The 13,588-nt window shown below is 38.6% G+C and overlaps 1 protein-coding gene across 7 annotated transcripts in view; it reads left to right on the top strand.

Annotated features, from left to right (window-relative positions):
• Window positions 1-13,588, top strand: part of TRIP12 (thyroid hormone receptor interactor 12) — a 78,766-nt gene that overhangs the window by 22,687 nt on the left and 42,491 nt on the right. For 5 of the 7 annotated variants that reach the window (XM_066193230.1, XM_066193229.1, XM_066193227.1 and 2 more), the window contains exons 2-3: window positions 4,421-4,567; window positions 12,934-13,059. In XM_066193230.1, the coding sequence (XP_066049327.1) occupies window positions 4,470-4,567; window positions 12,934-13,059 (224 nt within the window). In that variant the 5' untranslated portion in view covers window positions 4,421-4,469. The remainder of the gene's footprint in view (window positions 1-4,420; window positions 4,568-12,933; window positions 13,060-13,588) is intronic. The other 2 variants (XM_066193232.1, XM_066193233.1) reach the window with 1 other exon arrangement.

Genomic DNA, 13,588 nt, shown 5'->3' with positions numbered 1-13,588 from the left:
GTGTAGTTCTGTTTTCCCAGTTTGCTTCAAAAACATGGAAGCATGTTGTTTCCCGTTGGCTTTTCCACAAGAAGAAAGGTAAAGGCTTCACTGCAAGGTAACAGATAGTTTGTCTTGTGTTCCTGTAGAACTTCTCCAAGCAATATGTTGACTGTACATAAGCTATAGTATTTGCAATGGGTATGTTAATTCTACAGAAATTAATTCTAGTTGCATTCCTGTCCAATAACAAAGATGACTCTGAGTCGTAATCAAATAGTGTTTGCTAAAACTCAAAAATACTATGTAGCCTAATAAGCACTAGATAGCAGTGTTGTTACATGGTTTAAGAAGATATGTTGTGGGTTTGTATGAAATGCTGGCTTTTGGAATTCATCCTCATTCTGAAGAGTTTACTTATGATGAGAGCTGCTGCTGGCCCATGCTTTGGCAACATCATGGCTAGGACTATGGAGTTATGAAACATTACCCAAAAATGCTTATGTGCAGATAACTTTATGCTAGAAGGGGACCTGAACTTAAAAATTCCTAAATAGCATTGTCTGTTGTGGAAGCATGGAGGTCTGATGGATGGTTATAGCTTCTTGTTATTGTGGGTTTGAGGAAGAATTAGTGTAGTTGAGGAGATTGTCTTAAAATCTGGCAGGACTCCACTGGCACATTTGGCTGGTCTCTACTGAATTGCACTTTTTTTTTTTTTTTGAGTGTAGGTGTCTGATGGGAAAGAGGAAGCCAAGTGCTTGGAGTGAGCTCAGAGACAGGGACAAATCTGAATGAGAACACTTGAGATTTAGGAACATCTGGGCTCTTCTCTTGTTTTTTAGGATGTGGAAGATGCAGTTGTGAAGATATCTCTTCATTATTGGACTAACTGGACACATGGTATTGTGTGGCCTGCAGTGAGACTTAAGTTAGCGTTTTGATGTTAAAGGTTACAGCTGAATCATGAAGCTGCATTATATTTAAAAGCAAACTGGGAGTCATATGGCAACAAGTACTCAATAAGAAATGCAGTTAAGTCAAGAGGTATCAGTATAGAAGATAACTCTGGACATCATCTTGACTTGACAGATGCCTTACAGGATAAAACAGTTGTCATTTCATTCTTCTGCACAGCTGAAAATACCGTGTGTATGATAACATGTTGAGCTACATAACTTCTAAGCACAGACTACTTCAAGTGTCTGGCTAACCCTGTGTCATGGTTTAATCCCAGACAGCAATCAAGCTCCAGGCAGCTGCTTGCTCACTCCCCCACCAGTGGGATTGGAAAAAGAATTGAAACAGTAAAAACTGGAAAACTTGTGGGTTGAGATAAAGACAATCTAATAGGAAAAGCAAAAGCTGTGCATAGAAGCAAAGCAAGACAGAATTAACTACTTCCCATGGTTGGGCAGGTGTTTAGCCTTCTCCAGGAGAGACAAACACCATCACTCTAAATGTCCTCCCCTTCCTCCTTCTTCCTCCCACATTATGTACTGAGCATGAAGTTATATGGTCTGGAATATCTCTTTGGTCAGTTTGGGTTACCTCTCCTCGCTGGGTCTCATTCCAACCTCACTTGCACCTCAAGCCTCCTCACCAGCATGACTCACAGTACAAAAAGCAGAAAAGGCCTTGGCTCTGTCTAAGCACTTTTCACCAATAACAAAAACATCTGTATTATCAACACTGTACTCTATTATCAATGCCGTGTTCGACAGAAATCCAAAACACAGCCCTGTACCAGCCACTTTGAGTAAATTCAAGTCTGTCAGAGACAAAACCAGCACATCCAGCCAGATCAGCGTTAAACTGAAGTTTCTCTAGGGAGAGCCAGGATTGCCTGTGTGATGTTTTCTTCAGCTGGCTCCTGTGGTGGTGTGTGGAGAAGCCCATGTTCTGGCCCTGGGTGGGAAAGTACGTGGCTAACCTAGCAGAGGTCTAAGTGAGCACTGCTCCTTGCAGAATGAAACCTGCTGGAATGCACATTTTAATTGGTACAAGGTGAAACGATAGTTCTGTGGGAACCATTTTGTAGTATGACTGAAAGTTTGACATGAGTACAGTTCCAGTGCCAGCTGACTTTTGTGCAGAAGGGGGCACTACTCTGTCCTTTTAGAAAACACACAAAATGCACCTCATTTCTGATATTAGAGGGATTTTTTTTTTCATTTCATGTTTGAATCAAGGAAATAAAAAGGGAATGCACAACAACACTTGACAGTGCCTGTGACTGACTTCAGCTGGACCCCTTAGGTTGTGCTGGGCCCTTGCTCAGCTTTCAGCCTGGTTAATGCTAGGTTTTGCTTCTTGCATTGCTCTTGTGAAGAGAATGCTACAATTTACAATCTCCTCAACTTGGCTGATCTAGCTACACCAGCAAGCTGGCATGATTTCCAGCATTTGCAAGGTTTTTCTGTTTCATTTTAAGTCTCTTTGTGCTCTGAAGTATAAGAAGTTGTAGATTGATGGTCTTACATGTTACTGGAAAGCTTTAAAGCTTTGTTAGTGGGATTATTGGCTTTGATTAAGGAGTTTGAATAAGAGGAAACAAATGTGAAGAGGGAAACTGCGCCTTTTGAGTAGTAGTGTTTATAGCTCTCTCAACTTTGTCATCAGGACTTCTACCTAAGAGGTTTATCAAACAACTATATTTTTGTGGGATTGTGTATTTTGTGCTTTACTTATATTTCGAGTTCCTAAGCATAAGGTAAAAAACTCCCAACCAGAAGGAGTGAAGGTTAAAAAAACCCCAGCCTAAACAAATGAAGGTAAAAGTGATTTGTTAATTAATTCTACTTTCTGTCTTTGTGGTTTGCTGCTATGGGACCTCTTAGTAGAAAGAACCTGAAAAACTTTCAAAAGATGCTCTTGACTCCTGTGATGTGGGGATTAGGATGGAGGGCAATTCTTCTGCCTAACCTGTATTCTTATTCAATTCCTGGAAATATTTAAGGTATTCCTGGCATGCTAAGTGTGACCTTTCAATATTAGCTTGTATTATTACAGTGAAACAAGACTGAGTCTGAGCTAGCAGAATCCTGTTCAATAATTTCCTGTGCTGCCTAGGTGTATAGATGATATACATGTTCCTTTTAGCATCATATGTGAGGTAATCGTTTGCATAATACAAGTTTTTATGCCTGGTTTCTTACGGCCTACAGTAAAACTGCATCATTTAGGATTCTTTCTTTGTCCCCCCCCTGTCCTCCTGTCACCTTTGCTCACTTCTATAGGCCCTTTTCAGAAGAATAGACAATTATGTTCAGCTATTCACTGTTTTTACTGACTATGCCAAATCTTGAAAATTACTTCATTGGAGACATTTGAATTTGAATCTGAAGCTGCAGTGTTTTAAACTTTTTTGTGACAGACTTCTTTCTTACTGTGCTCTGGATATAGTAGGTGCCAAATCAGCGTATAGACTACTGAGTCCTTAACCTCGGATTACTTTCCTTCTTACAGCTTCTTTTTTTCACCTGCAAATACCTTTTTTTTTTTACTAGATTCCACAAAATTAGAAACAGTAAAACTGGATTTGCTGGTTGTGGTCCTGTTGCTATGCTCTACATGGAAATACCAATTTAGCACAGGATACAGAAGTCACCTCTCTTCACTGAGGAATTAACTTGTTCTTGCAATACGTCTGTTTCTGAGGACTGTGGCTGGGGTTATGGTAGTCTTCTATAAATAACTATCAAAATAATATCTGTAGACCTCTAGCAGTCACAAAGTAATTCCAAAAGTGGTAATACAAAGTTGTCATGGATTACTTTTTAAAAATAATTGTATGCATTCATTAATCCTTCTGTCTCAAATACCTTTCCCCTTTAATTTAGCTCTCATGAGCAGAACTTCCTGATTATAAAGCTAGATCTTTTTTCTTATGACTATATATCTTGCTTTATGCAAATGAAAGTTGCATAAATCAGACTAGAGAAAGAAACTGTTTGGAAAGCACTGTAGTTACGTTGTGAATATTGCTGCTTTTTCCTGAAAGGGGCTTTGTAGTCTCCTATGATGAAAGCTAAACTACTTGAATACTGTTGCTCTCTATCAAGTACTGAGTTTTTCCTTAACAGGTACTCCTAAATTGCATTTGTCCTGTCTCCTTGTAATTAGAGAAGCCTGCTAGAAAAGAAGCATGTCATCCCAAAATCATAGAGGCAATTGTAATTTGGGTTGGAAGGGATCTTTAAAGGTCATTTAGTTCAGTAGATCATCTGTATGCTATATATATCAAAACCTTGTTGGTCTGTATTAAGGTTCTAAATGATCTTAAGAAGAACCATGTCCGTGTGTCTTCTAATTAAAAATTATTTGAAAGTTTTTCTCTTCAGTTTTTGCCTAAACAATAGCATTTTACGTTTGCCTCTGGAAGTGTGGTGGTGAGTGCTCATGCCACATATCTTACAGCTCTTCCTCTCTTGTCTTTCAGTGAATGATAGTGTCTAGAAAGGGTATGTCCCTTCAGGAGAGAGGTGCCAATGTCCAACCGGCCTAATAACAATCCAGGGGGGTCACTGCGACGTTCACAGAGGAACACTGCCGGGGCCCAGCCACAAGACGACGCAGTAGGAGGAAGGTATGACTGCTGTCTGTGAGTGTTAAAATGTGGAACACTGAAATGGGTGTGATTTAGAGAATAGTGTTTTCCACCCTGCAGTCCAAGCATGGAAACTTGCATAAAATCTTTCTGCCCCTGAAATGCTTACCTGTACTGTTACTGCATGGGATAAACTCATGGATAACTCTCAACCATGCTGTTCAGCTAGATTAACAGTAGCAGAGCTATAGGGGGGAAAAAAGCTGTTTTCCATAAATCAGAGGTAGTAACAATTCTTTTCCCCTCTTTCTTCTCTGATATTAAAAATATGGGAGGGGGATGACAGCGAGAGTCTGTTACTGGGAATCAGGGAAAATGCATTCCTCTTTGAGAAGACTAAATAACTGGTACTCTGTTACCTTTGTACTGCATATAAATCCTGTGCAGCTGTTGAATAATTCAAGAAAAAGAATTTAATATGCCTGATATAGTGAGCAAGTGGACCAGATTGTATTTGTACTGTAAGTGATTGCCTCTGCAGTGCAGAGCAAAGAAGATCTTAAAACTTTTCCCATGGATGACTCTATTGTTATTACAATGAGTGAAGCAGCCTGTATGGATATAAGTGTTTCTTTAACTTCGTTAAAAGATCAGTCTAATGAAGGAGGTCTATAGTGTGATGGTAGGCAAATCTGTCTATATTTTACTCCCTCAGATACATTACTGGTGCATTTGTTGAATATGTGTACCTTGGGCTTGATTTTTTTTTTTTTTGGGATCAGTATTAAAATACTGCAGGTCAGTGGCACAAAAGTTTTTTACTATGAAGGAGCTGGGCTATGAAGTTTAATGAAGAAGAGGTGCATTTCTTACTAGTCTAACGTCTGAGAACAAGTTGAACAACTGTTGAATGGGTGAAGAAGGCCAGCTTCTAAGGAACTGTGGGGAGAATAATTCTCTAAACTAGTCTACTGTACAAGTGGAAGAGCAGATGGTAAACACAAGACTTCTCCACTCAAATAATGTGGCATAAGGAAAGGGAAGTTGCTGCCTTATGTAGCTGATTGTTTTATGAGCTAGAATTGGTTTTGGAGAATAGTTCTTTTAACAGAGACACAGTGAGTCCCTTACTCCCTTCTGCCTATTCTGTGTTGTCTCTGCATTTCAGTGGATGCTTAAATAAGGTATTTCCCTACCATCTCTTTCCTTTTACGATGAACTTCACCTGGGGTGAATAAAGCTCTCCCTAGAATAAAGAACTGGAGGCAGGTTATTTGGAGATGAGATGAAGGTTTCTTCTTCAGGTATCTACTGTTCAGATTTTGCAGTAGAATGCCAGGGAGAAGCTCCACAGTGAGTGAGTCAGACAAATTAAGGAATTTTAAGGGTAGCACTGTTTTCTTTTAAGAAAATCAGTCATCCATTGTTTTGGTGCATTGTGATCTGTTATGCTGTCATACACTGATTAAAGATTTACTTACCTGAAATGACTGGACCCCTCACCAGAACTATGCCAGACTTCAGTGAACAAGAGTGTATTGTACTCTATCTTAAACCTTTAGACCTTTATCAGAACCAGAGCTCCTTTCTAAGTTAAAGAGGATGGAAGAAGCTTACAGTCTTCTTTGAATCTGGGTCTCTTTAGAACAAGGACTCCCCTGCCTTTGCATTTCTGAGCAAGCATTTTGAGCTGCCAGAGCCTATAAAAAAGCCTGGTTAAAAGCGTGCTGGTTAATATAACATTTAAAATGAATTCATCTTGTTTTACTGTCTTTAGCATCTCCTTTTTAGTAAGGTGCTGGGCAGAAATGGCTATTGTACAAGGACCAATGTAAGATAGATCTGTCAGGTGCTTATAAATTTGTAGATGATGTGGAAAGAGACAGGCTCTCAGATAAGTTTTCAGCTGGTGCCTGTCTTTGGACACAAACCTCACAGGACTCACCCTTCCATGTATCTAGCATGCAATAGTAGTATGTTTCAGTTCTGCTGCTGAGCAGTATACAGGAGGTTTTAGCGTTCACAGCTTGATGTGTCTTGCTGTATGCTAGTGATAAAAACTGTTTTGACTGCTTTATTTAAAAAACCCAACAAACCCCCAAGCAAACACTGAGCAAAAAACAATACACCTCTTCTTACATTAAGGGTTTTTTTGGGATGCCTGAGACAATTTATTTTCAGCCGTTCTTGCATTTGTTGTCAGTTAAATGAAACTCTTCAGTTTCAGCTGTAAAACCGTTTAAAATAGAATAAACGAACTGTGGAAAGACTAGTTTCAATAATATGCTCATATTGTGCAAATAACTGAAGTTGGGATATATCTAGGTTAGTATTTCAGTTGGAGCTGGGAATGTTCTTTTGAAGCTAGTCAGTCATCCTCACCTGCTGTGTTTTGGCTAATGTGGAATGGTCTTGGAGCACTTGAACTGGAATCTTTTCGGATGAAGCTGAACTGAAAGTTGTGCTCAATGTGAGCAGTTTGTGTGTGCTGGTCACTTCTGGTTGTAATCTGGTATGCTTTGAAGTAGAAAGCATTGAAATGCAGAGGTGGTGGACACTGATCCTTAATGGCAACTGTCTTGCTTTATAGATTTTCTTCTGTTGATCCATACCACTTATTGATGTTGTTGTACAGGCAGTGTGAGATTTTATTCAGCCACTTTATTAGGTCCGTGTATTTCTTACCTTCCCCCAATAAACAACAAACCAATACACAAAGATTAAAAACTCCCAACTCTCCCCCTTCCGAATAAAAAAGAGGGAATTAGACAGTAATGTGTCTCTGTAGAGGGTTGTTGCTTCATGCCTAAAATTAGCCACAAAGTTTGTAAGCAGACTTAAGGGCCACACCTTCTGAAGTGTTGGAGGTTACTTCACTTTGGTCATAGATATGCAATCATAACCCTTCGAGCAAGGACAGGTTTCGATACTGTCTGAACTTGTGTACTTGATTGCATTTCTGCTTTGTATAAATAGTCTCAGTGCTGGAAATGAAGCAGCTTTTTTCTTAAAGCTTTTTTGTGGCTGAGGTGCCTGCATTTTCAAAATACAAATTAAGTGACGAAGGCTTGGAGAGTTGATGCAGTTTGTCACTCGTGATTTCAGACTTGGATGTGAAGGCCAATAGTCCAAGGTAAACTTGTGGTATGGCCAGATGGCCTTGTAATAGCCTTAGAGTTGCCTCAATCTCTTTTATGCTCTGGCTAGAGTAAATGCAAGAGACTTTAGTTGATAAAGGTGTTAAAATGGAGAGAGTCAGGAGAATGATAGCGCTGCCAAGCTGAAGTGCTAATATATGTCTTTCTATAATCTTTGACACTACTACAGCTTAAAGGTCTTTTGTTAAAACTGCCAATTTAATTTGCTGAGTTGCTACTGTTCACTCAAATGAAGACCTTGGAAGTTCCAGACTTCTCTCTGGTCTATTCTAAGTGCAGAAACTCCCTCCTGTTACATTGAGTATTGACAGACTGGCTTAACCTGGAAGCAACAATGCAAACCTATTTTCCTCTAGATGGGGCTTGTTTGATGTCCCCATAACGTCAATACTTGAGTCACAATGAGCAGGGGACGCCTGTAATGGCTTTCTGCTGGAGTTTTACCAGCGATTTCACACTCAGCATAGTAACCTGATAGGGGCTTTCAGAGTTTGATTTTGAGGTGCATTGTTTAAAGGTACAATGGTACTAGGCTCAAGGAAGTGTAGAAAGGCAGATGCTGTTTATTGGCAGTTTGTGCTGTAACAGTGATGTGTGCTTTTCTCTAAAAGAAGAAAGGGGTCTGTGTTTGGACAGGGGTGTATGAACTAGTGTTGTGTCATGCCTTCCCCATGTATGCATTGTAAGCAAATTTGCCTTGGTGGAGTTGGACTAATGTGATTCTTCACTTTCGATTGTCAGTAGTGATGTTGCAGTAACTGATTAGGATGAATTTCAGCTCTTTTGGGTATTATAGTTCTTAGTGATTTTACTACCATTTTGAAAAGTATTTAGTGTTTTTAACTCTGAATTTAGAATTACTGTTTCAGTGGCACTTTTATAATGGTACAGCATGAACCCTGTCTGAAGTGTCTCTTGGGGCACTCTCCACTGAAGGGTGGCTCTTTTCAGGTTTTTAAGGAAGCAATAATGATGCTGTAGTTTCCCTTTGCAGCAGTAAACTGAAGCAGATGTGTTAATGAAGCTTTCTTTTCATACGGGTAGGAGGAGGGGGTGGAAGGTACTTGTTGCCATTTTCATAACTGTATATTGACATTGTTACCGTGTGTGTTGAAATTGTGCCCTGCTGGCTTAGTTCCCAGTGATGCCATAGGATTTACTTTGAATGGGAGCAATTTGGAAGTGGTATTGTGAGGCACACAATAAGATCTTTTCTGGACATGGAGCAGTTGATTGTTCTTTTCATTTGTGAGCAGTGCTTCACTGTGTTGGTGTAGAGTAATGGAAGTGGTCCCATGTACTAGAACTGTTTTTACCAGTGCTGCAAAAATTACTTATTTATTAGTGGCACTAAATTACAGTGGTGCTTATCTTTTTGCGTATTGTTACTCTGAAGGAATCTTTAGGACTAGTAGCATTGAAGTAGCATGTCAGTTGGACAAAACTGACTGCCATGCTGTTATTCTGTATGAAAGTAGGATGCTTTATGAGCAAATTTTAATGTGTTGGAATAAAAGATATACATGTTCTTGTATATTTGGAATTGAAGGCTAAATTATAAGTGAGATCCTTGTTGGCTGCATGTAGGACTTCGATATAAGCAGAAAGAGTGCTTTTGTCAGTTACATTGCTTTTGTCCTAAACAGGATTTGTTTTTGGACCAGTCTCGGTGATCTGTTAACTGGTAAGAACTTACCTGAGACCTGTAAAAGACTAAATATGATGTTTGGGTTGGTGGGGAAGACGTTTGGAGTATTTCTGAGGTGAGAAAGGTGTTTGTCCACAGCTTTTTTATCTGCGCTATTGCTTTTCTTAATCTCATTTTTGATAGAAGTAAACGGATAGTTTTTGCAGACTTTGTTTGGAAGCATTTAATAGCTCACTCTCAGCTGCTGAGGAACATGACTTAGATTAAACACTTCGTTTATTAACTAACTTCAAAAGGTTTTGTTTTGGTTTTTTTTTTTAATATGCACAGAGTAACTTTCTTGAGAACAGGCTCTAGTTGGTTCTTTATTATGGTTTTGCTCAGGGCTGGCATTTTCCACCATATTGTTTATATAACACAGCAAGCTAAATGGTGGTTAGCTTGTCAGCTTCTGTATGTGTGTTACTCTAAACTGGAGTGTCTGCCTGTGAATTAAATGTGCATCAGCAGACAGCTTTGCCCAGGTGAATGAAGTCTTGGAGTTGCTTATGAAACTGTCTTAAAGTTTGGGGAGGGAAGGGAAACTAAAAACCCCTACAAAACACAACTTGACAGTGCAGCAGGAGCTCAGTCGAGAGTGGAAATGGGTGCATGCAAGCTCATAAATACTTAGCTCCTTATTTTTTGTCATTAGTGGGGAACTTAGTCTCGAAAAATACTTGTTGCTGGAATGATGATTCTCAATGAATGATAGGTTAATGGAAAAGCCTGAAGAATTTGTAAGTTAAAAGTGAAAAGCCTTGGATTATAGAAAAAAGTACATGTAGCTTACAACCTTAAAATCAGCCTTCCAGCTTTGCAGGTATGTTTTATAGCACTTGATTGCTCTACAAGCATTGCTCATTCTGAGCTTTACAGACTATTCTACCTTTGTATGAGAGTTAAGTTTTTAAAGGAGACCTTAAGCAAATTGTCACAACTTAAATATAAATTGGGACAGTGATACTTGTTGGTGTGTGGTTAAAGCTTTTGCCTTAATCCTGTAATCAAATTCTCAGTGTTCTTGTATAAACCTGAGAGTTCATGTCATATTCCTGTTGTCTGACATGCTACTGCATGCACAGTTGCTATTGTATTGTGGACCTTCTCTTTGCGATACATGCAAGGTAAATGATTAAACCCAGAGTGAGAAGTGAGAGCACAGTAGGTGTTTTTTAAAAAAAATAAAAAATTCGCCTCAGTTGTGACTTCCCGTTTGTGACACTTCTAGAGTAACCTTCCTGCTCAGAAGGCTGTTTGTACTGACAGATTGATGGATAAAGAAAGCAAAGCAAGTGCTAATATCTGCATGTATTTGTGACCCCTAGGATATGGCTCTAGCTTTAATAGTCCACACAAATTGGACATTGGTATGAAAGTGTATTTGTAAAACTTGTAAGAATCAGAAGGGTTGAAATGTGAAAGGGGAGGAGCTGGAAACAAGTGGAAAATCTTCAGTGCATGTTTTGCATCTATTGTTTTAGCAGTATTTAAGTTGAAAAGAAATTCTTCAGTTATTGTGTTTTGTGAATATCTAAAGCAAAACAAAAATCTTTACAGGAAAGTAACCTTTTAAAATATACTTCAGAATAAATGAACCCTGATCAGTTTAGCTTACATAAAACTTGAGATTCCTGCCAAGTGTAAATTATGTAATAATGTCTGTTACTCCCATAATAAAAGCATTTCATGGGGAAAATTAAATTTCACGCCTAAATCTTTTGTTGGGAAAAGGAAAATCCAAACACTCAAGATTAGGTGAAACACTCCCAAGTTTGCCTTGATGGAGTTTGCTATTGTGACCTCAAGATTTAACTGTTTTATTTCACTTAATTTTGATAGTAAACAATATTTCTTACAGAATGATAAAAATCAATTACTGGAGTATGGAGAAGATGCTGTTAATTTAATCTTTTCAGACTGTCGTGCTCTTAGATGGGACAGAGAAAGTGTTGAATATGTACTGTCTATGTGCATTCATCTGAGTAACTGCCTAAATGAGAATAATTTAGAAGAAGGCAGGAGGAGGAAAGTTATCAAGAAAAACAGTCATATTACTTAAGTTTTACTGCTTAGACTCTAAGTGAATTAGCATTTGGTTATCGTCTGGGTGGTTAGACTTGGTACTTGTTTTCTACTGAGATTCAATTTTGTGTTGAAATCCTGAAGAGGGTGGGGAAGCTTTCTGGTCAGTAGTATACTTAGCTCTGGCTTTACTACTAGACTTCTGGCATTTCACTGGAAGAAGCTATTTTAAAACTTGTGGGACTCTCACCACTTCCACTTAGTCTGTTGGCCTAAACCTGATGTTGTTTGGGGTCATGGGCTGAAGGAGGACACTTAAATTCGAAGTCCATATTCCTCCCCATCCTCCATGGATGTTTGCAGAGCTCAACTCAAAAGCTGTCTAGGCCTGGGTTTGTAGCATATGACCATGTAATCTGCAGTTCTTTAACTTTGAAACATTGCTTCTTTCAGCATTAATACTGGACTAGTTTGAGGTTTTTCAAAGGTTAGTGGTTCTTGGGGCTTCTGTTTAGGTAGGATATGTGCAGTAGTTTTCCTGGTGCTAGCTGAGTCAAAAGTGCATTTTATCCCGGGAAGTGCAAGTGAGATGTCTCTTGCCTTAGCAATTATTTATGCTGTCCTGTTTTAAATGCTGATGAGCACTTTCTTCTGAGTCTTGCAGATGGTAATTCTGAGTGGATTTCAAAGTAAATGTGGAATATATCAAGATATAACTTAAGTCTTAAATTTTATCTGTGGTGTATAGTACTATCTTTGTCCTTCAGTCAGAGCTCATACAATAAACCATTTTTTTCTTGGAGTTGAAAGCTGCCTTGAAGACCTTTTACAGCTTATCTATGTGAAACTCATTCCTCTCTCTGACATCACAAGTTTCCTGTCTCATTTGTCTGCCTTCATTGGTGGTGTGCATTTCTTCATTCCTCTTACTTCAGCTGTTACCAAACAGCTCTCAATCCTTTGAACTGGTAAATCTTGCAGCCAGAAAATAGCTGGTATGGTTGAGCTTTCCTACCAAGTGCAACTGGCTGCATTCCCATTCTGAGCACTTGATTTTTTTTTTTTTTTTTAAAACTGAAGAGCAAAGATGTAAATAGTCATAACTGTATAAAGACTTAATGCCTGGAATCTGGAGGTAGATGAGTATATATCTATTTTTGAGAAGAGATCTTTGACAGATGCTCTAGTCTTGTGCTTTACTGTGCTAGCTTATTGCTTAAGTGAATAATTTAGTAATCTTGCACACCAGAAAGATCTGAACTTATCTGCAAAACTCAGATGTAAGAAGATGTTTTATTCATTTAAAATGACTAAATAATTGTGTGCTTTGCAAAACAGTGACACTGGTAGTGATTTGTAACTGCATCAGGTGGTTCTTTTGAAATGCTGCTTTAATACTAGGAGCTGATATGGAAAAATTTGTAGCTGTAAATTTATATGTGTAAATGCTCCAAAAATAAACAATATTCCACCTACAGGTCTGTATCTGTATCTTGGAATCCTGATAGCTTTCTGTTTTGACTTTCTGCTGACAGGTCACATTTAGGGCAGGCAAAACATAAGGCACATAGCCCTCCTGAGAGTAGAAAATCTATTTCAAAGACACCCAAAGTGCAGTCTAATACTACTTCTGAGCAGTCCAAGGGACACTTTTCTAAAAGGTAATTGTGCTTTGTATTCATATGTTAACCAGTGTTATCTGCACTTCAAAAATTTGTGTAATTATTGAGTTATACAGAGTTCTAATAAAACGTATGACTAATGGATAGTTAACTAATCTAGGTATTGCATTCACTGGGTATACTTCAGTGTTTCCACTTCTGTTTGTTTTTTCTTTTTCTAATTCACCAACTAAGAGCATTCCATCAGTGATGGGGAGGAAATGATTTCTGCATAACTAGTCCTGGAATACTTGCAAGGTCTCTCTCCCCTTCTTCTCCTTCATGTTGGGGGAAGATTGCGCAAGGAGTTTAGAGCAATGTCCAATATGAATTGAAATGTGCGATAATTTCAAATAGGCCTGTGTTCAGGGTAATCATCTTGGTATTGCTTGTCTGCTCTTCATATACTTCTGCTATATACACATTGGAACAGTCTTCTATCACATAGAAGGGAATTTTGCTGTTTTTGTGCATGATTCACTACATCAATTTAAAGATTGATGAGAAACTGTTGTTTCTTTAAGAGCCT

Source organism: Chamaea fasciata, unplaced genomic scaffold, assembly GCF_029207755.1.
Source record: "Chamaea fasciata isolate MVZ Bird 193981 ecotype frontalis unplaced genomic scaffold, bChaFas1.0.hap1 SCAF_11, whole genome shotgun sequence".
Taxonomy (NCBI): Eukaryota; Metazoa; Chordata; class Aves; order Passeriformes; family Sylviidae; genus Chamaea; species Chamaea fasciata.
This window is presented reverse-complemented; position numbering and strand designations above follow the sequence as displayed.